The sequence below is a fragment of the Eumetopias jubatus genome, unplaced genomic scaffold (assembly GCF_037043125.1).
Source record: "Eumetopias jubatus isolate StellerSeaLion01/CBP00866 unplaced genomic scaffold, mEumJub1_p1.0 scaffold_1, whole genome shotgun sequence".
NCBI classification, from domain to species: Eukaryota; Metazoa; Chordata; class Mammalia; order Carnivora; family Otariidae; genus Eumetopias; species Eumetopias jubatus.
In genome coordinates, this window is record NW_028274807.1 from 151,811,777 (window position 1) to 151,837,181 (window position 25,405).

General features: G+C 39.1%; 1 protein-coding gene across 16 annotated transcripts in view; it reads right to left on the reverse strand.

Annotated features, from left to right (window-relative positions):
* ARPP21 (cAMP regulated phosphoprotein 21) overlaps nt 1–11,048 on the reverse strand; it is a 109,616-nt gene extending 98,568 nt beyond the window's left edge. For 14 of the 16 annotated variants that reach the window (XM_088021485.1, XM_088021492.1, XM_088021481.1 and 11 more), the window contains exons 1-7: nt 10,920–11,048; nt 9,864–9,905; nt 8,784–8,873; nt 4,653–4,797; nt 3,142–3,220; nt 2,428–2,487; nt 1,561–1,701 (exon numbers count right to left, since the gene is read on the reverse strand). In XM_088021485.1, coding sequence (XP_087877611.1) covers nt 1,561–1,701; nt 2,428–2,487; nt 3,142–3,220; nt 4,653–4,797; nt 8,784–8,873; nt 9,864–9,905; nt 10,920–11,048 — 686 coding nt within the window. The remainder of the gene's footprint in view (nt 1–1,560; nt 1,702–2,427; nt 2,488–3,141; nt 3,221–4,652; nt 4,798–8,783; nt 8,874–9,863; nt 9,906–10,919) is intronic. The other 2 variants (XM_088021482.1, XM_088021475.1) reach the window with 2 other exon arrangements.
* Nucleotides 11,049–25,405: the final 14,357 nt, after the last annotated feature.

A 25,405-nucleotide genomic window follows, 5' to 3' on the forward strand; every position in this document is an offset into this window, starting at 1 on the left:
TCTGCTAGTTGAGCCTGTATCAAACAACAGGCTTGATCTATGGGATTTTCCATGTCTGTTATGGCCTAAAGAGAAAAAGAGGAGAAAAACCAATGAAAAAAAAATTGTCCATTGCTGGCCTATTGTGCAATCAGTGTGTCCCTGCACTTACAGTATCTGAAGGTCATAAGAGAAACCAGAATGGACAATGAAAACCAACAACAGCAACAATGAGGAATGCTTGATGGAGAGAGGACATATAAAGGTTTAAAGGACAGTGACCTTTCATTCCCGTGACAGTTGAAAATAGGAGGTGCATGTGCCAGCAATCAGATAAAGTGGAAAGCTGATAAATTTTAAAACGTATTTTGCCAGCACAGTAGAATGCAACCATAGGACCCCAAAATTCTGAAGCTTCGAGGGCCCTTAAATACCATCCACTTCAAACTCTCCTGCAGATAAATAAGTAATTGGAAGCCCAGAGAAGCGAAGAGCTCGTTGTCCCTGAGATAATAGCCCAGCTCTGTCCCAGATCTCTCAGTTTGTTTTCTCTCCACTATGACCTTCATTCTCGTTCTGCTGAACACAGACTGAGCCTTGAGTAGAGAAAGAGCCTCATCTCTAGCCCTACTTGTCCAGCCTCGGGTGAGCAGAAAATAGAGTGTTTGAAACACGCTGCTCCCTTCACTAGCACAGCATTCCTAAAATCCATGCAATTCACACAATTGACAAGGCACACTGTGAAAAAAGAAATTACAATGCACAAATGTTTTAAGAGAATGCTTTGCATAGGGACAGTTTTTCAGTTTAACATATATTTGCTTATAAAAGTGGCTTTGCGCTGTGCTCAAAACATACATGCCTTTAAGAGAGCCAGGTCCCAATTTCCAAAGCACATGACTACTCATCCTATGCTTTTGGTGACTCAACGGGACATAAAAAGATATTAAGATAGAAGCAAACAATTATTTTAAGGATCAAAAACAAATAAAACACCTTCCTTTTAGAGCCAGAACTTAGACAATTCTCCTTTTACAGGTGGAAAAAAAAAAATGAGATGGCAGATTTTAACTTACTTGTTTCAAGTCACACAGCTAGTAAGTAAAAAAATGGGACTTAAGGTTCAGGATTTCCCTCTCTGGGTGCAGAGCTTTTTGTTACTCTAGAAACCATAATAAGACAGAGGTCTACAAACCAGAAAAGGAAAGAAAAGGACAATTATCCTGTATATGTCATTGCTGTTTTAAAATGTCTGTTTTTGAATTTGAGTTATACTTTGACATAAAATGTCCCATGCTTTTTTCTGTAATCACATGGAGTATTGATGGAAGAGAGACAATTATGTCTTAGGAGCTATGTAAAAAATCTGGGAATAAACCCACTTTATTGCCCAGATTTTATAAACTTTCCCAGTCCTCAGATAATCTTCTGCAGATAAATGCCACACACCGCTGCTAAGTGCAAGAGATAAATAACACTGCACATTTTAAATGTCATGTACTTTGAATTTTATACCATACTCTTATAAATGAATCCATAAGAGAAAAAGAAAATACTAAATAAATACAGTGATGGGCTTACATTCTTGTGTTGCTGGTCTTGTTGATGATAACAGATTTCCCTGTTTGATCCACATTGTGATCCAACCCAAAGTAAGCTGCCACCCGATGGACAAGCATCCTCTGATAGGATGACATCTGAGGGAACTTTTTATAATGATTGCTGGAAAGGAATGCAAGAAACAGTGGAATCAGCATTTGTGTTTCTGGCCCATAGGACATTCTATAGGTACACACACAAAACCATTCATTTTTCATTTAAAGCACACAGCTTATTTCATCTCTGGCATCACACTTCATGTCCTCATTTCCAGACAATTTTCCACTTATTATGGATTTATTGATTAAGCTACACTAAGTATCTTTGTTTCATAGTTGCACATTTCTCGCAGCAAAGAGAACTTAATGTCTTTTGGAAAGTATTCTATTTTGGTCCATGATACCTCATGAACGGAGCCAGGCTCGGGACAAATGATATGACATAGTATGTGACTGCAGATGCCTATCTGGAGATGTGTCATTACACGGTTTACACTGAAAGTAGCACAATTATGACCAGGCATAACCGACTGCAGCCAGCTGGAGCCCATTAAAAACCTATAATAAAAATGAAAAGGGTTGCTTCTTGTCACCGCTACTCTATGCTAATCAGCCGCCCCCTGTTTATAGCCATTTTGTCAGGAATTTAACAAGCAGGAGCACACATGGTCCAAGCAACAATTCCCATCGATATATAGCTTCTAATCCTAATAGCATCTCCATTTAACAAATCGGCAAACATATTAAATAATGTTTTATTTATCCCTAAATCTTTTCAGAATGAATAATTAAACCCAAATACCAAACTAAGCACATCATATAAATTAATCAGCACTGCAATATAACATACTTGTTGTCACCAATGAAATCAATAATTTCTTGCTCCATTTTCAAGAGTATCATCCTGTCCCTGCAAAATAAATGTTAAAATGAAAAGGTTTGAGGCACTTGCCATTCCCAAAGACCTAAAAGGTTCATTTGCATGTCTGAAAAATTGGTTAAGTTGATATGACTATAACTCTTTACCTAACTCTTCCCTAGAATATCCTGTCCATATGCATGTGGTTTCATTCTACTGAAGATATTTCTCATCTCATTTGTTAAGTATTTTGTAATATTGAAACTTCTGCAGTTTTAACGTTAATTGAGACATGTAAGGTATTAAGCCTATAAGACACATCAAATACATTGTATACTTTAAATTAATAGGAAACTGGAGCAAAGCAAAGCCCAAGTAAATAGTTATAGAACTGCAGTAGAGCATAATCGGTTTATTTAACATTGACTTTCATTCTCTATCTTTTCCCGTTAATCAGTATCTCTTTGTGACCAGGAAAGCAGAACTTGTAAACTATAATTTATTCATTGGGTAACTACCCAGGAATTAAGACTACCTATACATAGTAAACATGCAAACAGAAAAGAGAAAATATGAGAGATAGTTTAGGACATTAGAAAAGGTGCCTGCATTTTACAACTCTGTACTTAGAAATGCTTGGACTCGTGGCTTCACAATATTCTACTTTACTCTTTTAAAAAATAAGAGGTTTATTTAATAATTTACCTGGAATTATTCTTTAATGTGTTAATCAGAAACTCATGTAAGTCTATGCCAGTAGAATCCGTGTATTCTTGGCTGCAATCTGAAACAAATAGCAGGAGGGAATTGTCAGGAATGCTGATGGGGAAGGGAGGGTGAAAAAGGTTTCCCTCCTGCTGGGTAAATTTTAGGTGAAGCTATTGGCGTGAAGGTACATGTTTCGAAACTGGCAACTTGGCAGTGTAACACCAGAATGAAAACCAGATTTGAGATGGAGGAACCCAGTAGATCCTGAGTGTGGAAAGATCCGGCTGTCACAGGAGGGGATGCGGGCACAGTCGGGTAGGAGGTGGGTGGGGTGAAATGCCACGTGTTCAAGTCTTGCCATCAATCAGCAAGGCCAGGGCCTCCACGTGACAGGTACTACCAACCCACAGAAAGAGTTCTCAAGAGTTTCAGATTCCAGGGAACCCTTTTTCTTTTCAAACAGAGAAGGCAAAGAATTAAAGTTCTGTGATGAGACCGTCTAAATATTCATCAGTACAAAACACAGGAGGGCACTAAACATTTCCAAGTCTTTCAAATCTTCTGATGCTGGCTAAAGCTTAATTCCTAAAGTCATCTTAGGAACCTGCACTTCTTTACTCCTGTCACACCTTGGGTTTTAGACATTCAGTAGCAGAGATAATCATTATAAGCAGATACATGGTTACAGGGCATAATATAAGCAGTCATCATTCCTCAGCTAATTGGATGCCCTGTTCTTTCTCGGTTATTTAAGAAAAAAAATGTCTACTGCAAAGCTATTTATTCACGGTATTCTTCGTTTCAACTTAACTTAGTTTTATTTTAACTTTTGTTTCCTTTTTTTGGTTTTATTTTTGTACAGTTGTATGTATGGCCATAATTTGAAAAGTCTGGACTATGGGCTTGGGGTTTTAGAAGGTATAGCTCTTTTTTTTTACTATTGGAGTAGAAATGTATATTTTTTTAGGTGAGACATGATGTGGCGGTTATGTGGGCTGCAGAGACCAAATCCATTTATGGCAGATACAATGTTAATCACGTAGTCCACTGACATTGATGTATATACGTCTGTGCTTTGGGGACGATATCACTTACCGGCTGTGAATTGCTAATCTACTGTCTGTCTTTTAAGATAAACATGGAAGTTAAGATATAAAACTGGGTATCATTACTGTTCATCAGCCCAAGTTAATTGGATTCATAAACCTGAATTAAGAGCAGATTTATACTCAGTCATTTGTACAAATTTATCATCGAAAACAGAAGATCCGAATGGAAATCCAAAGAGATAAGTGATCCTAAAATTAACCTTTCTGGATACACAAATAATGACACCATGAACAGAAAGGAAATAGAGTTCACATCTTTTACACACACACACACACGTACACATATAGAAGTATATGCAGAGGTTGGTGGCAGGTGAATACGTGTGTAAATCTAGGATGTACTCTGTGACTATTTATCTGTCCAAATTCAGTAAGTTAAGGAAACATGTTCACATTCACCTTTTGATAACATTCTGATCTTGGGTTTTTCAGAGGTTTTATCTTTGTTTTTATCCTTTTCTTTTTCTCTTTCTGAGTCATCTTTCCTAGATTTATCATCCTCTTGCAGGCTGGGAAAACTGGAAAGCTGTAAATGAATTGATTCCTGTTGGGGAAAAAATATAATAATTTAGGGCCAGATTTAAGAATCTCTGTCTGGTTTCCATTTTGCATAGAGGTTATTAAGTACAGGAAAATGAAAGCCAGGAGCAGATTTTTTTTTTTTTTTCTTAAATGGTAAAAAAAAAAAAAATTAAACCTGTCAGAGAAATAATTGCCCTTTAAGGTGAATTAAACTTCAGAAGTCAATGGGAGGTCATGAGAAACATCTAGTACTAACACTTGGCCTCATGAATATTAACATTAAGCAAGTTACTTTCCCCTAGATCATACCTCTTATTTTCTCTACAGGTTTATTTTTAAACACTTAGGAAACATTTCCTTATCAGTAAGCTTGCGTCACAGCCACTGCCATGTCTCAAAAAAAGAAAAAAAAAAGCTTTCTGAGTTCTTTTCTGTAATTCCTTATAAGGAGAAATCTGCACAAACATAGACAGACAGGTATTACGAATCGTAATTACAGATAGAACAGACATAAAGGCCTTAATAGCCAATTTACAATAAAAAGTCTGTTTTAGAACCACATCAACAATGATTTCTACTATTAAGAAAAACCAAGCTATCTAAATGCAGGAATCCCGGGTATGGATGATTATCACACCTTGTTTATAAACTCCATTAATAAGTCATCATAACGTATGGTTAGAATCGGCATCGCCTTTTAGAAAACAGAACTATGTTTCCCATCAATTAAATATAAATATTTAATATTATTTTAATTTTTATCAGTCAATTCTTTCCAAAATGTAAAATTTTCTTGAACTGATGCTTTGGTACAGTACTGACCATTTACTGTATTGGGACTGAATCCGTTTTTATATTTATTTATTTTGCACTGGAGACAGATTGTTTTAACTCACATATCAGCCATGTGGTTGATAGTATGTTCACTGTTTTGAAGAAGAATGAGCCAAATCATATTTTTTAAGAAGTTTTATGAAAAACCTGTGCTATGATTAAAACTATGACAAATTAACCAACATTAAGTCTGCTTTCTCTTATGTAAGAGATCATTTGATGGGAAAGCTTTTTTCTACTAGTGACATTAAAATTCATGATGTAAAAAAAAAAAAAAAATTCCCGATGACTAATAGTGTTTCTCACTAAAAACTAAACAAATGTTCCTATACATGTGACTAAAGCAATGCCTGAACCTCCTCAAATTATGGCCATCCTAGGATTCCTAGGGTTCTTGGTAAACTTGGCTAATCTAACAAGCATAAAACAAGACCCCCGAAATCAAGTTTGCTTTTTAGGAGGGGCTCCACTGTGAACTCCTGGCTGGAATAAAAAGGCACCAGGGCTGAAAAGACATATGATAGAGAGGATAAAATAAATCATGTTCTCATGATAGATATTTATCCTAGCCAGATTTCCTGACATCCACGTGTTTATCCTGGGGATAGACTTATGCAAAACATGTAAAACTGAGTGTAACTTGATTATAGGTTCTATTGTCATGTGCTTTGGGACAGAAATGCCTTTAGTCTGCAAAGGTTTGGGCAGACTTTAAGGTTTTGATTTGCTTCTGCTTGCTAAGGAGACAGCTGCAACATTTCTGGTTCAGAGAATACAGTTGGGGGTGGGGAAGAATCAATTCAATAGTTGATCAGGCGGGGAAACTGAAGGCACCAAGCCATTGGAGTGGTCTCATTGCTTCTTCAAAACCTCTTGCATCACCCAGCCTCTGTCAGTTTGAATCTACAATCTAAGAGGCCTGGAAGCATAAATACAAGAGCAGAGGCTAAAAGACATCTTCCACCAGAAAAAAAAAAAAAAGTACAAACTCACGCCATGTGTGGACAGATAGTATTCTCAGAAAAATACCTATCTTTTCTATACATAAATATACATTATGGTGTTGAAAGAACACACAAAAGTGCTATAGAGTTGGTAAAAAACAATCTGTTATTTTTTAATATTTTTATTGATATGCTCAATAATAAAATACAAGTGTTAATAAATACATTGGTACAGGATAAGTTTATATCCAACAACAATAAAAGAATGATTCAAGTCACAGTAATACACTGATAGGTAAATAGTATAACATTAGGAAAGCAAAACTCCTTTAACTGAAGGACAGACTGAACCAGCAGCTATGGGTCTGAGATCAAGTAATACAGGTAGCAAGAGTTTTTCCCACACAGGAAAATGAAGGCAGTTTTCAAATACTGTGAATATACAAATATTAGGGAAGCAATACAATCCATATACTGTATATTTCTGCCAGGGTTCTCTGGGATTCAGTTCCCACATTTTGTAAGTGCCGGTGGTACCTAATGAAGGCATTGCATATAAGCTCAAAGGTCTGCTTCTTTATTCTCTAACAAGTCACATGCCCACTTGCTAATATGTGCGTCTGGGTATTTTTTATTGGCCGCCTGCTCCCACCACCCCTCAGCCAGCCCAAAGAGAGGTGTACAAGTTCTAATTCTCTCTTACACGGCTAGTCTTGGTCACTGAGCTTGAAACCAGCAGGAACAAAGCACCGATTGCATCTTATTTCTCTGCACAATTGTATGGAGAAACTAGACTTAGGTCCAGGACGGGCACTATGATACAGATGATCTCTTAAAAAATTTCCTCCTGGTACCTTGTCAAATGGGATGAAAAGCAGATTAAGTCTATAAAGGCTGTCCTCCTCTGCCTGGTATTAGGAGTGGGGGACAACTGGGGCATGACTTCTCCCAGAGTCTGTCATTCCGCGGAGTTAACATATATCGTGTGCAGTACATTATAAGCCATCAATCAACATTTAATAATACAAGCCGTGATAGTTGCATTAGTTCCCCTTTTCAGTCTCCATTAAAAATAGAAGCACAAGTAAAATGCTGAAGAAAAGCCACACATTTCTCAGAGCCCAAGTAAAATAAAGCTTGTGTATGAAACATAGTGATGGCTAGAGAAAGATAGCCTGTCCATGCCTTACGACATGAGTGGCACGATAAGAAAATGAGGCTAGCGAAAAAAAAAAATACTCTTAGGACAAAATCTATAAGGTATTTATTTTTGGTCCTTTTAAAGAAAGTGCTCTTAATGCTCTCTGTATCCATGAGGAGAATTTAGAGTATTTCAATTAAAGTAAAAAGAGGAAAGCAAACAAGCCCAAACAAAAATAATGATATCTTAATCAATTTTCTCTCCCCTGGGCTCAGATAAATCATTTTGCTTTTGTCTCGACTTCTCTCAGCCTCTGATAAAATAAGGAAAATTTCAGCTGCTAAACTATTTTTATAAAAGCTAATATGATGCCTAAAAGGCAAACAAAAATAAATACGATATGAAGTCCCCATTTGGTCATGGGAGGGTTTTGTCAGAATTCGAATTTTCAGACCCTAATAGTCTTCTTGTAAGGAGCAAAGATAAGTGGAAAGATCCACAGCGATATATAATAGTATTAAATTCATATAAATTTAATAATATGAAATTCACCATCACCTCAGATTCATTTCTGGACAATTTTTTTCAGTATTCAGCATCTCTACCAAAGGCCATAAAAATACGTCTGCAAAGCTCAATGCACCTTATTCACTATTTCCAAAGTTTCCTTAAGAGCCAAGAGTTGTGTTTCTTATAGGCAAGTGTATTTTGGGGAAGTGAGAGGTAAGAATCTCCAATAAGGAAGGAGACAGGATACTTAGGACTATATTTGGTTCAGTCTTATCAAGAGAGAGCCTGTGAGGAAATGCAGCACTACCGTGCTTACTTTTTAAGTTTTTTATCTAAATTCTTTTGAATTCCTTTCCATTTGCAGTTTTCAGAGAGTCTGGAAAAAAACAAACGTAATACTCTGTGACAAACTGTTAAGCTAGTTTAAAATGTCTCATAAGTAGGGGATGAAGCCAGAAACTACGTCTTTCTTTGCTTATTTTTTTCTCCCCCAAAAACACTGTGTAATACCAGATTTCTACTCATGCACACAAAGACAGATCCCATCCATGCAGTTAATGAAAATGACAGGGGATATACCTGATCCTGAAGACTTTCACCTCCTGGCCTGGCTGAGGATTCTTCACAGACAGCAAGACTGCGAGTCAGTTTACCTTTTCCTGCTCCTGACTGGGGAGGGGAAAAAAAAGGCAAGGCAAGGAAAATAAAGACAACAAACAGAAAACATTCTCTGGCTGTCAACTCCCCTCTACCTTCCCAGGACATTCCCAAACCAGATTTCTAAAACCGAGCTTCAGATTGGCTGCTCAGTGCTGTCTGTCTACACTGGCTTCAAGATTCAGAGCCCTGGGGTGCCTGGGTGGCTCAGAGGCTCAGAGCCTCTGCCTTCAGCTCAGGTCATGGCCCCAGGGTCCTGGGATGGAGCCCCAAATCGGGCTCCCTGCTCGGTGGGGAGCCTGCTTCTCCTTCCCCTTCTGCCCCTGCTTGTGTTCCTGCTCTTGCTATCTCTCTCTCTCTGTGTCAAATAAATGAATAAAATCTTAAAAAAAAAAAAAGATTCAGAGCCCTGTGTTGGTGGGGATGCAAGGGGAGGAGAACGTGAATACATGGATTTAAGGGGCACTTTTAGAAAACTGTGCCCACCACATCGGAAAATACAAAAAAATGAATTGCTGCCACTTTGTGAAAATATAAGGAGAAAGATGATGGAAATTAATTTCTACTAAAACTGAGTTAGGGAGAGATCAGATTGAAAAGATGTTTAAGATGAGGAAAGGGACCTAAACACCAGCACCTGCTTACTTAAAGGGAGAAATCAACTAGCGAGACTAAAACATCTACCCCAGATTTTATTTAAATGAAAGCAAAACAAGCAGCTACTCATTTTGTAAAGTGCTGTCAAATCTAATTGCTGTGAAAACAAGATCAGGTACACACATTTGCGGCTATGTGAACCCTAAATGCTCTAATTGAAAAACATACAGAGCTAGAAAGAAAGACAAAAAGTGCCAACAAAACCCCATTAAAAGGGGACAGGGCTAGTAGAGCCAAGATCCACACACGACCATTTGAAAGCGTGGCAAACATTTTTAACCCCAATGCGAAATATGCAACTGACATCCATCATATCAGATCAATGGGGAATCTCCAGAACCCTACCTTGGATTTTCTTCTTTCTTGATTCTGAGCTGCCAGCCGCCTCTGTATATTAGAAACAAAGTAAAACAAACAAACAGACAGTAAACCAACACAGGAGAGAGAGGGGGAGAGAGAGAGAAAGAGAGAGAGAGGAGTTGTCACTAGAGTCCAGAAATCAATAGTAACAGTGAGATATTATAACCATTGGGGGAGGGTTCCCCTTCCCTCTCTCCCCCAAACTTTTGACCTTTTAACTTTTATCTCCTTCTCCTTATAGCAGCTATGGGGGGAGGGGCGTCAGGGAAGCTGACCTTGAAGGCTTTTGGCCATTATGTGGTTATCTGCCTTTGTTCACTGGTATATAAAAAGAGCTAACACTTTTGTAGTTTGGTTCAAAGAAAAATCAATACAGGCTATTTGCAAGTACAGTTTGTTTTCCCTCTACCAAACCTCTTGCTCTCATAAATCATGGTGTATTTAATCATATCACCTTTTCAGTACAGTCAATCACCCCCAATACCCCCCACCCACCCTTTTCTAGGGTCTTCTCTGTCTCTGTCTCACTTCCTCTCTCTCTGGCTGTGAATTCTAGGGCTTAGGTTTGTTTGCTAATATGAATTGAAACTTTCCCTGCCCTCAGAGGTCCACAGAGCTCAGGTCTTTGATTTTTCTTTGTCTATCATGAGCTGGGTCTTCAGCTTTCCCTGGAATAGCAAATCCATTTTTAAAACTCAGCTAGCCTAAAGCTGCCTCAGGGAGAAACTCTTCACAAGCTCCTTGAGGTGGCCTGGAAATCACTCTGGAGATGCTGTGCACAAATTCAGTCATTAAACCTGATCTCTGGTTATTCATTTCATTTCAAAGGGCATTTTATAGCACCTTTTGGTTAGAAAAAAAGTGATAAATAATTAGGAAAGGAGAGGAGTAGCTTTATGGATTTCCTATTCATTTACTAGTCAAACTCTTAAATGAAAAAAAAGAAAAAGAAAACAAACCTTCAAAGTATTCTGCTTATGAAAGATAGGGACTGAGCACAGTGGTGCAAGCTGGGCAGACAGAAAGGGTTTCCAAGCTCACCTGCAGTTCCAGTTTCTCCTCTTCATCCAGACTCTCCGATTTCACAATGCCGTTCTCCGGGGTGGCAGACTCCTGCTCAGTCCCGCCCTCCTCCACCGCTGCCTGATTCAGGTCTCCTGGCTCAGACATTCTCCCAGACACAAGTTAAAATAACAAGGTGTGATGCCCTGTGAGGTTAAGAAGTCAGAACCTAAAGTCAGTGCACGGTGAAGTACTTCCTATCATTCTTGTGGTATTTCATTCCTCCCTTTGTATTCAAATTCACATGAGCAACTCTGGCATCTCTGCCAATTTTACAGGAAGGGCGAATAAGACAGCAAAATCAAATCCAGTACCCAGGGCAAACACGCGAGGCAGATTCAGTCGCCCTATCCACAGCCCCTCTGCACCCATACACACACACTATCGCGAATACACCTTGCCATCGAAATGGATCAACAAATCTTAAACCAAGACACAGAACTCCCACACATCTTCCCGTCCCTATGCCCCAGGACAAAGGAGAAGAAAAAGAAAAAGAGAGTGTTGCTCCATCTCTTGAAGAGATGACCCTCAGCTGCTGAGGCAAGAGCGCGTATTGGTGTTCTGCAGCATGTCTGAGATGATTCAAAAATGATTTGCAAGTTTCAACCCACCAACATGCCTTCCTAAGGCATAAGGAATACCGTGTACTCTACAAGTAAGGGCAAAAATCAATTTAAGAGCTAATAATTCAATATAAATATAAGATCTAAATTTGGCAATAAACCTTTCAGGGCCAACATTTTCAGGCTTCAAATTGACAGCTACATTATTAAAAGCAAGAATGCTTTCCTGAGTGCCTGGCAGTTGCTAGTGTTACACAGACCCCGTGGAAGGCAGTCTCTGGCAGGCAGTTTTAATGAAGCTATAGCCACTGAACCCCGCTACTCCAGACCCACAGTACACTACTACCCAGATGCTGGAAATGGCTTTTCGAAGTTAAAGCCTGTTATTATTTTTTTTTCTCCCAACCTCCGTACAACCCCTGACACTTCCCCTTCTGATATGCTGTCAAATGAGGTTCATGAATAATTTAGCATTTACTTCCTCCTCAGTTTTTTTTTTTTAAGATGTGAGAAGAAGGAGAGAAAGGAAAGAAATATGGAAGGAAGGAAGGAAGGAAGGAAAAAGAGAAAAAGAAAAACAGTGTGACCTAGAAAGTCTGTTCTTCCACAGAAGTTCCCAAACAATGACTGTCCTCCTTCCAGTCATTACAATGGTAATGATTATTGGACAAATCAGGGATAGGTTTCTTTGGGAGTGTTTAATTACCACTTACTAATTCAGTAACTTTATTTCCAACTGGATATGGGAAGCATGAGAAAAAAATCTAAACCACAGCGATTTCTGTTGCAAATTTGCTAAGATCTACCGTGACAGAACAGATGGTATCTAATGATATCTTTAAAAAACGCAGGCTAACTTGGCAAAGGATTATGGGAATGTAAAAGGAAGAGTTTTCTAAAGGATGGTGGCTTGAGTCTGTAAGTTATTGGTGAGCACTGCTTTTAAGTTTGGGGAGATTTGAGGATATCCCATCCAGTGTATTCAGATAGATTCCTCATATTTCAGTGACACTGGCGGGGTTCTGTGTGTAGTTAACAACAGTTCTGTTTCTCCACAGCAAACAGCTTGTTTCTCAAGGTATTGGGTAGCGGGGGGAGGAGATGGACGTCTGTTGCCCTAACTCTGTCTTCAAAGCATTTCCATATAAAAGCAGATTGTGACTAGATTTAAAATGGAATGAACAAATTGAGCTCTAATGTTATAAACTGTAAGCCAATCGAGTCCCTGCTCTAGATCCTGTCTGTTTTGGTTACACTGAATGACCTCTTCTCTGCCAACAGGCACATTTATATGATAACAAAATACAGATGAGATGACAGCAGGACAACAAGGCCTTTACCTTTCGTGCAGAATTCCTGCCGTAGGTCTTGATGACTTACTAGCGGCTTCTGTCGTTCTACACCGGGAAAATCCACACAAGTGATCAGAGACAACTGGAGTCCCATGTCCCCATTAACAGTTCGGAATGCCCATCTCCATGCGATTCCCTTACACAGTTTGACACATCGTCAACCTGAAAAAAGATGAAAAGTCAATAATAATAATTGCAATAGTCATGGCAGGGTGAAGGACCAAATAAATAAGACCAGATTTCTAACACTAATGACCAGCTTCCAGCAAATCACGTTCACAGCTTGATCCAGCCCCACCTGTCTTGGGCTGCCTGCTTCTTCTCTAATGAAGGCTACAGCCCGGCTGTTCAAGTCAGAGCGGCACCCACGCAGGGAGCTAAAATTAACAATTGCATTATGCACCGAAGATTACTCACTTCAATTTTAACCTTTTTTAGTGAAATCTCGCACTTTATATTAAAAAAAAAAAAAAACAAGCCTATGTGTTTGCCTCAATGAGAATCCAGATCACCTACGAGCTAAAGTCTTGCCTCCTTTTTTAACCAAAGCTTTTGTTTTAATTATAGGTTAATATAATATACTTAATGTTATTTCCGAGACTCCTTTCTTTAGGAAAGTTATCCTAATAAAGTGTATTTCAAGATTTTGATTTAATGGGCATTATCTATAAAAGTGAAAAAAAAAAGAAAAAAGAAAACTTTCACAATGGCATGGCTGAGAGAGCTCTTTCCTCCCTGCTTACAGTTTGGAAAGAAGAACTCCTAATATTGTTGTCGGGCAGTGAACACAGTCTCCCCATTCCCCTCCCTCCCCATCAGGATTGCCACCACCAGCTGGGCATTCTGCTTGACAGCATAGAAAGACTGTCAGAGGGATTCAACAGATTTGCAAACTTTGAGCCCATTGAAAACAATCCACGCTATAATGTGCACTTTCTTTTTCTCACAACTCCTACAGGAGCAGCGGCAAAGACAGCTTGAATGCAAACACAGAGATGGATTCCTAATAATATTTGCCAAAACCAAGCGGTATCTCTTCCTTCTGCTGCAACCCTAGGGCACACCTGCTAAATCCAACAACATGCACACCTCTTCCATCACACACCCATCTTTGCAAACACTAAATGCATCTCAGTTATTTTGTCTGTAGTTGAAAAACACTCCCTGCCTCCCCCTTGCTGCCCCCCCCTCCCAAGTTTAAATGAGCACAGCCGGTTCCTCACCGGATTTTGCTGTGGCTATATTAACAGCATATTGGATTACAACACCATTTGTTGTGCAAGAGAGAAACAACTGTTGAAAATGCGATCACTAATACAGTCAATAATTTCTAGCCTTGTTCTTGCGTTATCAGAATGGCCAATTTGGCTTTACGATATGTTTCTTTGATTGTTAGACATTATATAGCTATGAGAGATAAGTGAACATGCACTGAGGACAAAAATGGATCGCTAATCAACAGTCATTTTAATTTTTCAATTTTGACCAGTTTCACCATGGCTACTATGACTAACACTCGATATTAAATAGAAGTCAACATGTCTTAAAATTAGGATCTATTTAAGTAACCAGCCCATTATCTAATATGTCTCAGAATAGGCACCAGTGATAGATGGAATTACCACATGCTTTTTGGATTCTGTTTTCCTTTTCCCAAAGAAAATGAAGTTATCAACGATCACCTCAATCTTTTTGTCTTCTCTTCTCTGATCCTCATATTTGTACAGTGGCATTTAATCCAGCAGGTGAATGGCAATGCTGTTTTCAAATCTAAGCCTCAGATGCATTATTCCAGCCCCAGTAGGTGGATGCAAGATATAATTCTTTCCATGAAGAAAAAGGAAGAACAAACTGATATTCACGTAACCAACTCAAAGCGTGAACAGCCTGGAAACATGTGTGTGCGTAATTACCAGGACACGTTTTGAAATAGCACTGAGCTCTAAAGTCAGCGAGGTATTATTCTTGCATGCCTGAATCATAAAGTCACCATCTACCGAGATAAAAGGGAATATGGGCATATGGGAATGAGCAGAGAGGAACATATGGATCACAAATATTTTTGTAACTGATTAAAATTGTTCTCTTTGCGAAGAAAGCAGTGCCAGGAAATCAACCCTACTCCAGCTTTCTGTTCACCAAACTACCCGACTCTTCCACTGCTATTTAATCTTAATCTGTTCAAATTTTTCCCCTTTTCACAAAAAAGCAAAACTATTTTTAACAAATACCTTTTATCCAACATTTGATTAATGGGGATGCTGGCCAACTTTCAATTGTTGGAGTGGGAGGGGTGGAGGGAGCAAAAGGAGACCCCATGCAAAGGCACAAAATAAAAGTTACTGTAGGTTTTTCGGTGGGAACAATATTGCAACCATAATTTAAGGGAGAGTATTTAGCAAAGGCAGTCAATCGCTTGCCAAACAAGCTATGGGAAATTGATCAACAGTGCTGCCAACTGTTTTTGATGAGGAAAATGAGTAAAATCACTACCACTTCTCATTATATTTAGGTTGTTTCTTCTCGAGCTTATTTTAGAGTTGAAAATAGTAGCAATCATGGGATCGCGGGGATGAGAAAGCCAGGGCAAGGGGAGAAAGGCGCAACCGCTGGGCTGTCACGTGGAGAAAGCTCAGGATTAGATTCAAATTCCAGGAGTGATTTAGTTCTCAGGGGATATCTAAAATGGGAAATTAAAGTTGAAATCTATTAGCAAGTCGGGAAGGCCACTTTCTTAGTCACTTTCCTCATAATCCTTTTACTAAAAATGAACACAGTATGACTACTCTTATCCCAAATCAATATGGGTAATGTATGATGAAATGACACAATCAACATACATTTATCTGAACAATTGAAATGTCTCTCCCCTAATGTATTGCTCCTTCTTCTTTTTTTTTTTTAAGCTGGTCAAAATTCTGCAACTGTATGCCACTTGCAAATTGTGGGGATATTACTGATTTGTCAATTGGCTGTGTGAGGTTTTGGAAAACTGTGACACCTGAGAAACTAAAGGCACATCCTATTCTCAAAACAGTTATTCTGTTAATGCTTAAAAATATTCTGAGTATGTAAAATAAAGTTTAAAGAGTAAAAAACAACATAATTGGAATATGACCCTTTCAGAAATGAGATCAACCATGGGATGACCAGAGTGTACAGACTAACATCTTCAGCAAGTTTGAAACTTTCCTGGGGCAACAAAACATCAATAACAAATTTTCACATAAGTTTAATTTCCCAAAGAAAATTTTCTTCTTCAGTAGAAGAAACGGTCAATCATGAGCTCTACCCTCTAACTAAACTGTTCGGTCAACCCAACACACAGGCATTCTGTAAGATTCTTGAGTTACCCGAGCAAATGCCAAAATAACCAGACAACTGTTGTGGAAGAAGAACCTACGGGGATATTTAAGAAAAGGAATTTTCATACTAGGGCTTTAGGGGTAGAAATATCTTACATAAATATTCTTATTTGAGTTTTAAGAGCAAGGCAGCTTATAAACATGTAGTAGATCATATGTAGAATATCACTTTTTCTTCTTTAACCAGTATAATAAACTAGACACAAACATATATTAGATCAACATTTAGCAGAATCCCAGTAATGGAAATAACAGATGTCACAGCTTTGGACATAAAAACAGCCCCCGCAATAATCACAACTGCCTTTAAAACAAGAGAGATCTGGTCTCAGTAAAAACAGCCAACGACAAAAAGCCAATGTTTCCATTCTTCGTTCTTACAACAAGTCTTATGGAACTTCTACTATGTACAAGGATGGTCTACCTTATGACATGGTATTCAAGTCAACTAATACAATGTCAACAAAACACTTTTTTTCTAAAAATACAAAATAAAAGTTGAATACTTCTAATGGGTCCCAGTGAGAAATTTTAAAGATGGATTAAGTAATTTTATCTTCACCATCCACTTTGTGATTATTCATGAAGTTGAAAAGAAAGATGACATTTGCTTTTATAATTCTTAAATGCTTTCCCAGTGTATCTCAAAGGTAGGAAACATAAACTTGGGAAAGGCGTCTAATGCACTGGATCCCAGAACAAATTATTTGGATATCCCCATAGCATGAAAATAAGTGATGAAAGTAATGCCATGAAATGTGGGGTTGATAGAAGATCTTACATTTGGGTTCTAAAAAAACAGATTACATCACTTGAAATTTTTAGCTTAGACAAGAGAAGACTTAGAAAGGACATCATAGCTATTTTCAAATGCCTAAAGAATATTCAGAGAAAGAGAAATTAGTCTTGGTCTTGCTCCAAAATTTAGAACTAGGGAAAAAGAAAAAAAAAAAAAGAATCTACCTTTTTAAACATAGAACTACCATATGACCCAGTATTTCAACTCCTAGATGTATATCCAAAAGGGGATTGAAAGCAGGGACTCGAACAGATATTTGTACACTGGGGTTCATGCCAAAATTATTCATAATGGCCAAAAGGTTGAAAACAACCCAAGTGTCTGTCAACAGATGAATGGGTAAACAGAATGCACTACACATGTGTAATAGGGTATTACTCAGCCTTAAAAAGGAACAGAATCCAGATACATGCTACAACATGGATGGACTATGAAAATATTATGAGCCAGACACAGAACAAATATTGTATGATTCTAATTATATGAAGTACCTAGAATAGACCAGCCCATAGAAACAGAGAGTAGAGGGGCGCCTGGGTGGCTGTCGTTAAGCGTCTGCCTTCTGCTCGGATCATGATCCCAGGATCCTGGGATCGAGCCCCACATTGAACTCCCTGTTCGACAGGAAGTCTGCCTCTCCCTCTCCCACTCCCCCTGCTTGTGTTCCCTCTCTCACTCTGTCTCTCTGTCAAATAAATAAAAACTTAAAAAAAAAAAAAAAGAAAAGAAACAGAGAGTAGATGTTTCCATGGTTGGAGGTAAGGAGGAAAGGAGTTGTTATTTAATTGGTACAGAGGTTTCATTGGGGATGATGAAAAAGTTATGGGTATAGATGCGGTTATGGTTATGCAACACTGAATGTATTTAATGCCACTGAATTGTACATTTAGGAAAGGCTAAAATGATAAATATCATATTATGTATATTTTATCACAACGAAAAAGAACCTACAAAAACTTTTTCTCCCTGAATATGATATAAATCACAAGGAAACAAATAAATCCACATACAAAGAGATCAAAGGCAACAATGATAGTACAAGAGGAGGAACTGTCATTCTACTTTACAAATTTCCTCTGATGTTATCAATAACATGTACATGTAAAGGCAAGTTCTGTGGAAATAACCTGCCCAGGTTTGTAATGGACTCGGATAAACACCCAATAATGGAACCATCATCACCCTCATCAATCATCTTAGCAGTCTTGTCTTTGGCAAGATAAGCTTTGCTATTCAATTTATTTTATCCAATGCGGACATTTCAAGAAGAAAGAGGTTAGGATGTGTTATTCAGAGAACCTTCCATTACACCTCTACCAGAATCAATGTGTGTGTGGTCAATGTGTTCTCCCCCACACAAAGTAACAGACACCATTTCTAACTGGAAAAAAAAAAAAATTCTGGGTACAGTCTTAACACAATGCGAACATGGGGCTGTCAATAATCTGGAGGAGAGGGCTGAATGTAACAGAGCAGCTGGTCAAGAGGAGCTTGTCATGTCACCGATTCATTTTTTTTTTGCATATTTTTTATTGCCAAGAAGGAGAATTTTCTGACCAAAATCAATGCCACAGAGAACAGGGCTAATAGCCCTGCTGCCATAATTGAAAATAATCCAAGACTCTGAGGAAGCACTGAGGATGATATGGGTTTGACTGCATGACCCCCGGGACTGGGACTATTCTTGGAAATTTTAAAAAGTCTCAACTTTTAAGACCCATACCAGCTACTCACCACCTTCATGTGCTGTCTCATCTTAGAGTCTAAGAAGGGTTTATCCATTTACAAGGTAGTATCATCTACCTCCAGCCAGGTACGATCTTAGAGAAAAAAAAAAAAAAAAAGGTGCAAGTACCCAGAGACCCAGGGCACTGCAAAGACCCTTGACATCAGCCAATCTAGCTGACATTACATAGAGTAACCTGGGCAAGATCCACAAACATATAATGGCAGAGTGGGGTTAAAACATTGTCATTTTGATTGGGGATCAGAGCTCTTTTTAATACCCTGTGTTCCGCTAGTGACGACTCTCTTAGAAATCTAGACCAGGCTCACCTAATCTATGCAATTAATTTCCAGGATAGCACAAGAGAGACCAACACATTGTTTTTCACTAGACCACTGCCATAGGAACCATCAAATACTGCCCAGAAACTGCACAAATGTATCGTCTACTGATGTATGTGTTTCTTCTCTAATTATATTCCTCATATCATAGGGATATATGTGCTTTTCTAGACATTTTTCTCAGTCTTTCTCTTTTAAAATCCTAAAGGCTCATAAACCATAATTATCAGAATGACCTAAAGTTATCTGCTAGCTATCTGCCCAATTTCCTCCTTCTACTTGTAGAACTTACAGTACCCATCTTTCCAGAAGCCATACAGGAAATCACATGCCTGCAGGATTCCCAGATAAAGTGTGCCCAGGGTTTGCAGGAAGGCATTATACATTTTTAATGTGGAACAATTAATTAGAATCCGTACTGGTGCCAGAACACATGTAACCTTTAGAAATGAAAGTCTCCCTGATCTTCAGGCAAAGAAATCAGGATCTCAGAGTTGGGGGATTTGCCTTGTAATTCCAAGTATATCTAAAACAATTTTTTTTGTGAACTTAAATAACACTGCTGGGATCTTGTTGATAATGATATCATATAACTTTGCCAAAGCAAAAATGTTCCTAAATAATTAGATCTTCCAGGAATCCCACTGACTTACACACTCACCCTAAATATTTCTCTCAATATCACTACACTGTGATCTACAACAGGCAACACTATTTCAGGGATTGGGGGGTCACCAACAGAAATGGTACTTTTGCTTCAGTGTTATTAATCTCACAGGCGCTCAAACTCCCATATCCTAAATTCAGTTCAGTTCAATACAGTATTCAAAAATATCCTCTTTTGGAGGATCTCCATGCTAAGAAAATAACCCATTATCTATTGTCAGTTATTTGTATTGGAGACACCTTGTAATGGAGCAAGGATTTGTCACAAAACACATTTTCAACTCTGGCTTAAAAGATTCAAAATTATAAGATTTCATCATGAAGAGAACAGGCACTTCAGAAAAAGGGAGGAGAGAAATATTAATTTTATTCAGCACATCTGACATGAACTCTTTTCCTTCATTCCTACAAGAAGTGAAAGAAGCATCTGTCACTTCAAAAACAATGAAACTCAACAAATGTGACGCAATGATAGGTGGCAGAGTGGGGGCTAAATATTTGAGTTATTAAAACCTTTCTTGCAGAAGAGAAGAAAGGAAGAGACATGTAGATAAAATGCATAAAAGCAAAGATAAATTGATAAATTGTTACTCTGTCGGATGTTTGAAATGGCCATAAAATTCATGTTTTTCCCAAATGTAAATTAGGAAAAATAAGAGGTTTTCATCCCGATGATATCTTTATTTTTCCTTATGTCAGTGTGTAGTATTTGGTGCCATAGATTATGAATATTTCACGCCTAATGTTGCCTTTTTCAGAATTATCATTAGCTAACATCATTACCAAACCTAATCAAAAGAATTAACATAAGAGTTTAAATTACCCGCCCATGACCTCAGCTCTGCCTCCCCCGCACCGCCCAGCCCACAAAAGAAGAACGAAAAGGTTTTCCAAGGGAGAAAAGAAATCAAAGCATGCTTCCCCAAAATAAAACGCCAAAATGTCCTGAGGGTCTTAAGGGTCTCTGACTGCAGGGGGAGTGCTCTACTCCCAAAAGGGAGGGAGAGACACAGCACGGAGAGATGTAGCAGAAACGGATGCATGCTGCCATCCCAAGTACAGTGTGGGGAATTTCAGGAGACACAGGCATGAAGGGAATTTCTCCTTCTGGGGGGTAGCTCTTTGGGCTTCAACAGTGTGTTAGCATACTGACAGCAAGCTCTTTCAACAGGATTCAATAAGCACACCAACAAGTGCTTTTCTTGAGTGTTGACTTTGACATGGATAATTTTGGACTGTTTTCCATAGCTTATGACATTTCATCCTCCTATCAACTGCACCATTCATTGCTAGCCTCTAGCGGGAAACACAGCAAGCTGCCTGCTTGTCCTCTCCTAAGTGTGAAGTCAGCTGGTTGTTGACTCCTTCAATCACTGAATCCGCCAGGTCTTCGAAATGCAAACGAGTTATTCCTTAACGAGTCCCCATATTTGAATCAAGTCCTAAAAATCACTCTCCCCCCACTATTCCCTAAGTTGCACAGGGGTGGAGATTTCTGTCTGTTTCAGTCTACCTCTGTATTGACTTCAGTTCTGAGAAGAATGCCCGGCAAGTGTGTAGCAGGGCTTGTTGACTCGGTGAAGGAAAGAAGCTCCATCTCTGTGTGCATTCTAATCAGTGATGGCTGGGTGACTTTTCTGGGTTTCTGCTTTCTCCACCTAAAAGCCAAGGCATCTAATCACTCAGAGACCAACTAATCCATGTGGTAAGGGTTACGGGAAAACCCCCAACGGCCACTGAAAGGTAAAAGGGCAAAACCATGACATGTTTCTGAATGTATGGGTCTCAAGACGGCTCTGATAGTGGCCCTTTCCATCAGAGAGAGAGTGGGAGCTTATTCATGGAACATCTACTGTGTAGAACATTCCATGACCTTCTGGATAGGATGCTAGAGAAAGGAAAGACATGGTGCTGGCCCTGAAGGAGCTACAGTTCTAACTAGAGAATTCAATGGATGAGGAGATTTAAAAGCAAAACTACCCAGAGGACTAAAGCGTATGACACAAATGGCATACAGTACTGCTAACCCGAGACTTAAGGTTTTCCCAAAGTCTTCTGTTCTCAAAGGATAATTTTGACCTCAATCTTAAGGGAACTAGTAGATACAATGAACAGAAAATGGACAATGGAAAGACATTTTTACTAAAGATAAAAGGAAAATGTTGGTCCCCTGAATGGAAGACATACATGCAGGTGAGTTTCTTCAGACTATTGGTAGTTTCTGAGTTTTCTTGAGAAAAGTGATGGCATCAACGAAATGCATGACTTGTCATAATTCAACTGGCCTTGCTCACATTTCCAGGCTAAAGGGGCTATAGAAGTAATGCCTTTTATTTCCTCTGCATCTACTCCTTTCACGGATTACACAGCTTCCTTGAGTGCTCCCTCTATGGAGCCCTCACCCACGTGTCACCGCCCCTCTCAGATGGCAGTGGTGTACACTCCAGGGGCAGTGCTGTTCACACCACAAAGAGGAAGGTGATCTCTCTCCATTGCATATGCCAACTTCTTGAATGCGAGAGCCTTGTATTTTTTCCTGCTGTGTTTTTCCCTTCTCTACACCGCCGAACACAGTGCTACACAAAATGATGTAGGGACAGCCCTGCAAAGGCAGTCATGGAAACTAAAAAGCCACCGTGCGGAGATCAACACGTCTGCTAGAGAAGAATATAAGCGTTTGATAAGTAAGTCCTGCTATCCTCAGACTTCCTGTAAGAATATGCACCTGAAAGGCTGGATAAATGGATGCCTTTGCACTGGCATGTTTTTGCTTCTGGTGGGTAGCAGCGTTGTGTTGGAGTTTTTCCTCCCAATAATTACAAATCTCGAAAGCCTAATTTCAAAGGTAAATGTAGGAGAGTAACAGCAAAACCACCACAGGATGCTGTGCGTTCAGGATCTCAAGCGCTGAAGGAAAGGTGGTAAAGGCTTCAGATGGTGCCTCCCTTCCTCGAAGACAGTCTAGCAGTCAGCAAGTGGGAGGAGCTACTTCTCTACAGAGAGAGGGCTCCCAGAGACTCAGGTAGAACAAACACAGAGGAAACGAAAGCCAATATGCAAAACAATGTCTCCACACTTTTATTTCTAAGCCACCAAGAGTCTGGCTTGATTTGGATCCTGCTGTAAATATAAGCATTCTGGAGAAATGTGGCAGATGACTAACATGGCCACTGGAGGGCAATTCCCTGGACAGAGGGCTGGCGGATCTCGTACTGTTGATGGTGCTTAACACCCCGCAGATGCATGATCCCCACCAGTTTGCTTAAACGAGAAATGGGTATTTTCCTGGGAGGGAAACATTTTCAGGAAGCCTTCCAGCCCAGAGTCTGTGTTTTTGCAGTGCCCAGGGCTCAGCCAGGAAACATACGAACTGGTGTGCGCCTGCTTGTGTTCGGCAGCCCTCCAGCTCCAGGGCCATCTGTGGCAATGCTGATTGGACCCCAGATGCTACACTTGGAAAGTAACCTAAAGGGAGCATGTGGTTGGTCATCTGAAGGAGAGGGGCTGCCGTTTGAAGTTGGCCTGCCTGAGACCACTCAATGTCAAAACTGCAATCACATGACTGCTCCCTTCCTCAAAAGGCCGGCCAGACAGGATGACGTCTCCCCCTTCTCCCTGTCCCAACCTCACGTAAAGTTTTTATTATTTTTTTTAACAAAATGTTTTCGCTTATAGGGACAGTTAAAAGTTTAAAGAGTTAGTTGCATTCAAGATGACAAGCATTTGCAGGTGAAGGCCTTTTCCTTTGATGGACTCTCCTATCTTGGGTGTTCCCTGTAAAACCTTCTGACAAGACCCTTCCACCCTGAGAAACCCACATCAAGGGACATGGGTTTTTTGCATCTTTAAATTCTATATATTTTTAAATACCTAATACATTTTGATAATCTTATAAAAATACGAGCTGGCATAAGCTCTGTAAGGTATTACAGCCTGCTAGAGTTAGCCATTGATGAAGAAAGAGAAAAAGCAGGTTCTGAAACCATTCTATGTGAAAGAACTGGCAGAAATGATTAATGCAAGTCAAGAGACACATGGACAGTCTCAACATAAAGTGTTGAGAGGTGTCAGCCTATGGTCCCAGGGCTGAAGTTTCCTGTGACTCTTGAATGAAAAGGGTCAAGCTGTTTGCAGGAATTCCCAAGGCTTCCTGATGGTGAGGTTGAAGAGCCGGGGCTCATTTAATTCATGGATTCTATAATACCTAAGCTAAGGGTCTGGAAGGGGTTATCCGCTTCATAAATGTGTGATGTCATTAAAATCAAATAGTCTTGAAGCTTACTTGCTTTCTAGGCACTTCGATAGAAGAAAACTGCTAGAGGCCCAATGTAAACTGACATTTCTATAAGGCATAAGGCTGTCCCATCCACTTCAATGTCTCTGATATGCAAACTTGCGCTTAAAAATCAAATGGATGTAGCATCCCTACAACAAAGTAGGGCAGCCTGATCCCTGGAATGAGGCTGGAAATTGGTATTGCACCAAAGAATGAAAACATACGTGAATGCAGTTGTTAAAAGTTTGCAAGAATGTACATCCAGGCTACAGATTGGAAATGCCAGGCTGAATTGTCTGGGAAAGAATCGAATTTGTGATTTGATATATCACAGAAATAAAAGATCTGCCAATGGTATGTAATATGCAATACTCAGCTTTTGAGCTGCAGCTTATTTGTGATACCTTCAAGATTTTAAACATAAATAAAAAAAGAAGTCAGTCATTGTATTCATAATACACTCCAAGACGTGCTCAGAAGTAGAATCTGTTTTTGCTGGATATGGTCTCCTTAATAAAAAGTCCAAGCCCTATAAAAGGCTTCAATGTGGGGAAAAACTATACAGTGAGGAAAAAAATATCATAACCTTTCTTTACTCATAATGATAAATTAGAAAGAAAAGGGGAGGAGGCAGGGATGGAGAGAAGGGAAGAAGGCACGCAGGCTGGCCCAACTTTCAGAAACAACATGTGAAATTAATCTGTGAAAGTGGCACATGGACTATTTTGAGGAATTCATGACGAAGCCTGCAAAACAAATTAATTTTCACAAATCGATTTAAAACTAGAAAGACAAAAAGAGCCAATCACCCATTATTATTGACATTTAAACAGAGACAGGATTGTTCATTAAATAAATAATATGTTAGGGATAGCATTGCCCTGTATTTGCTAAAGACTGGTATGTAGGAAAATGTGCTCTGTACTTTAAATGATTACATATTTTCACTGGGAAAAAAAAAAGAAGATATAAGGAAAGTAAAGAACATAATGGGATCCTGTTACCTTTCAAAAGTAATCTACATGATGACAAGAAAAGTAATTTGAATGTATAAGTGCCAATAAATTCTAAGCATATTAACATGAATGACTAGCCTCACAAGGCTTACATACTAAGTAAGGATGAAGGTCTATGTATCTATCTATCTATCATCTATTGAGAGAGGGAGGGAAGGAGGGATGACATCTCATCCATTGAGAAAAGGAGGGAGAGAGACAGAGACAGAGACAGAATGCATGTGTACTTGTGCATATATAATTTGTACAATCCCAGGTCTTTGAAATGATCCTCTGGGGTCTAAAATATTCTTGTAACCTGGCAGGTTCCATTTCAACTCTGGAAATACTGGTTCTCCATTGGAAATTCTGCGGCCTG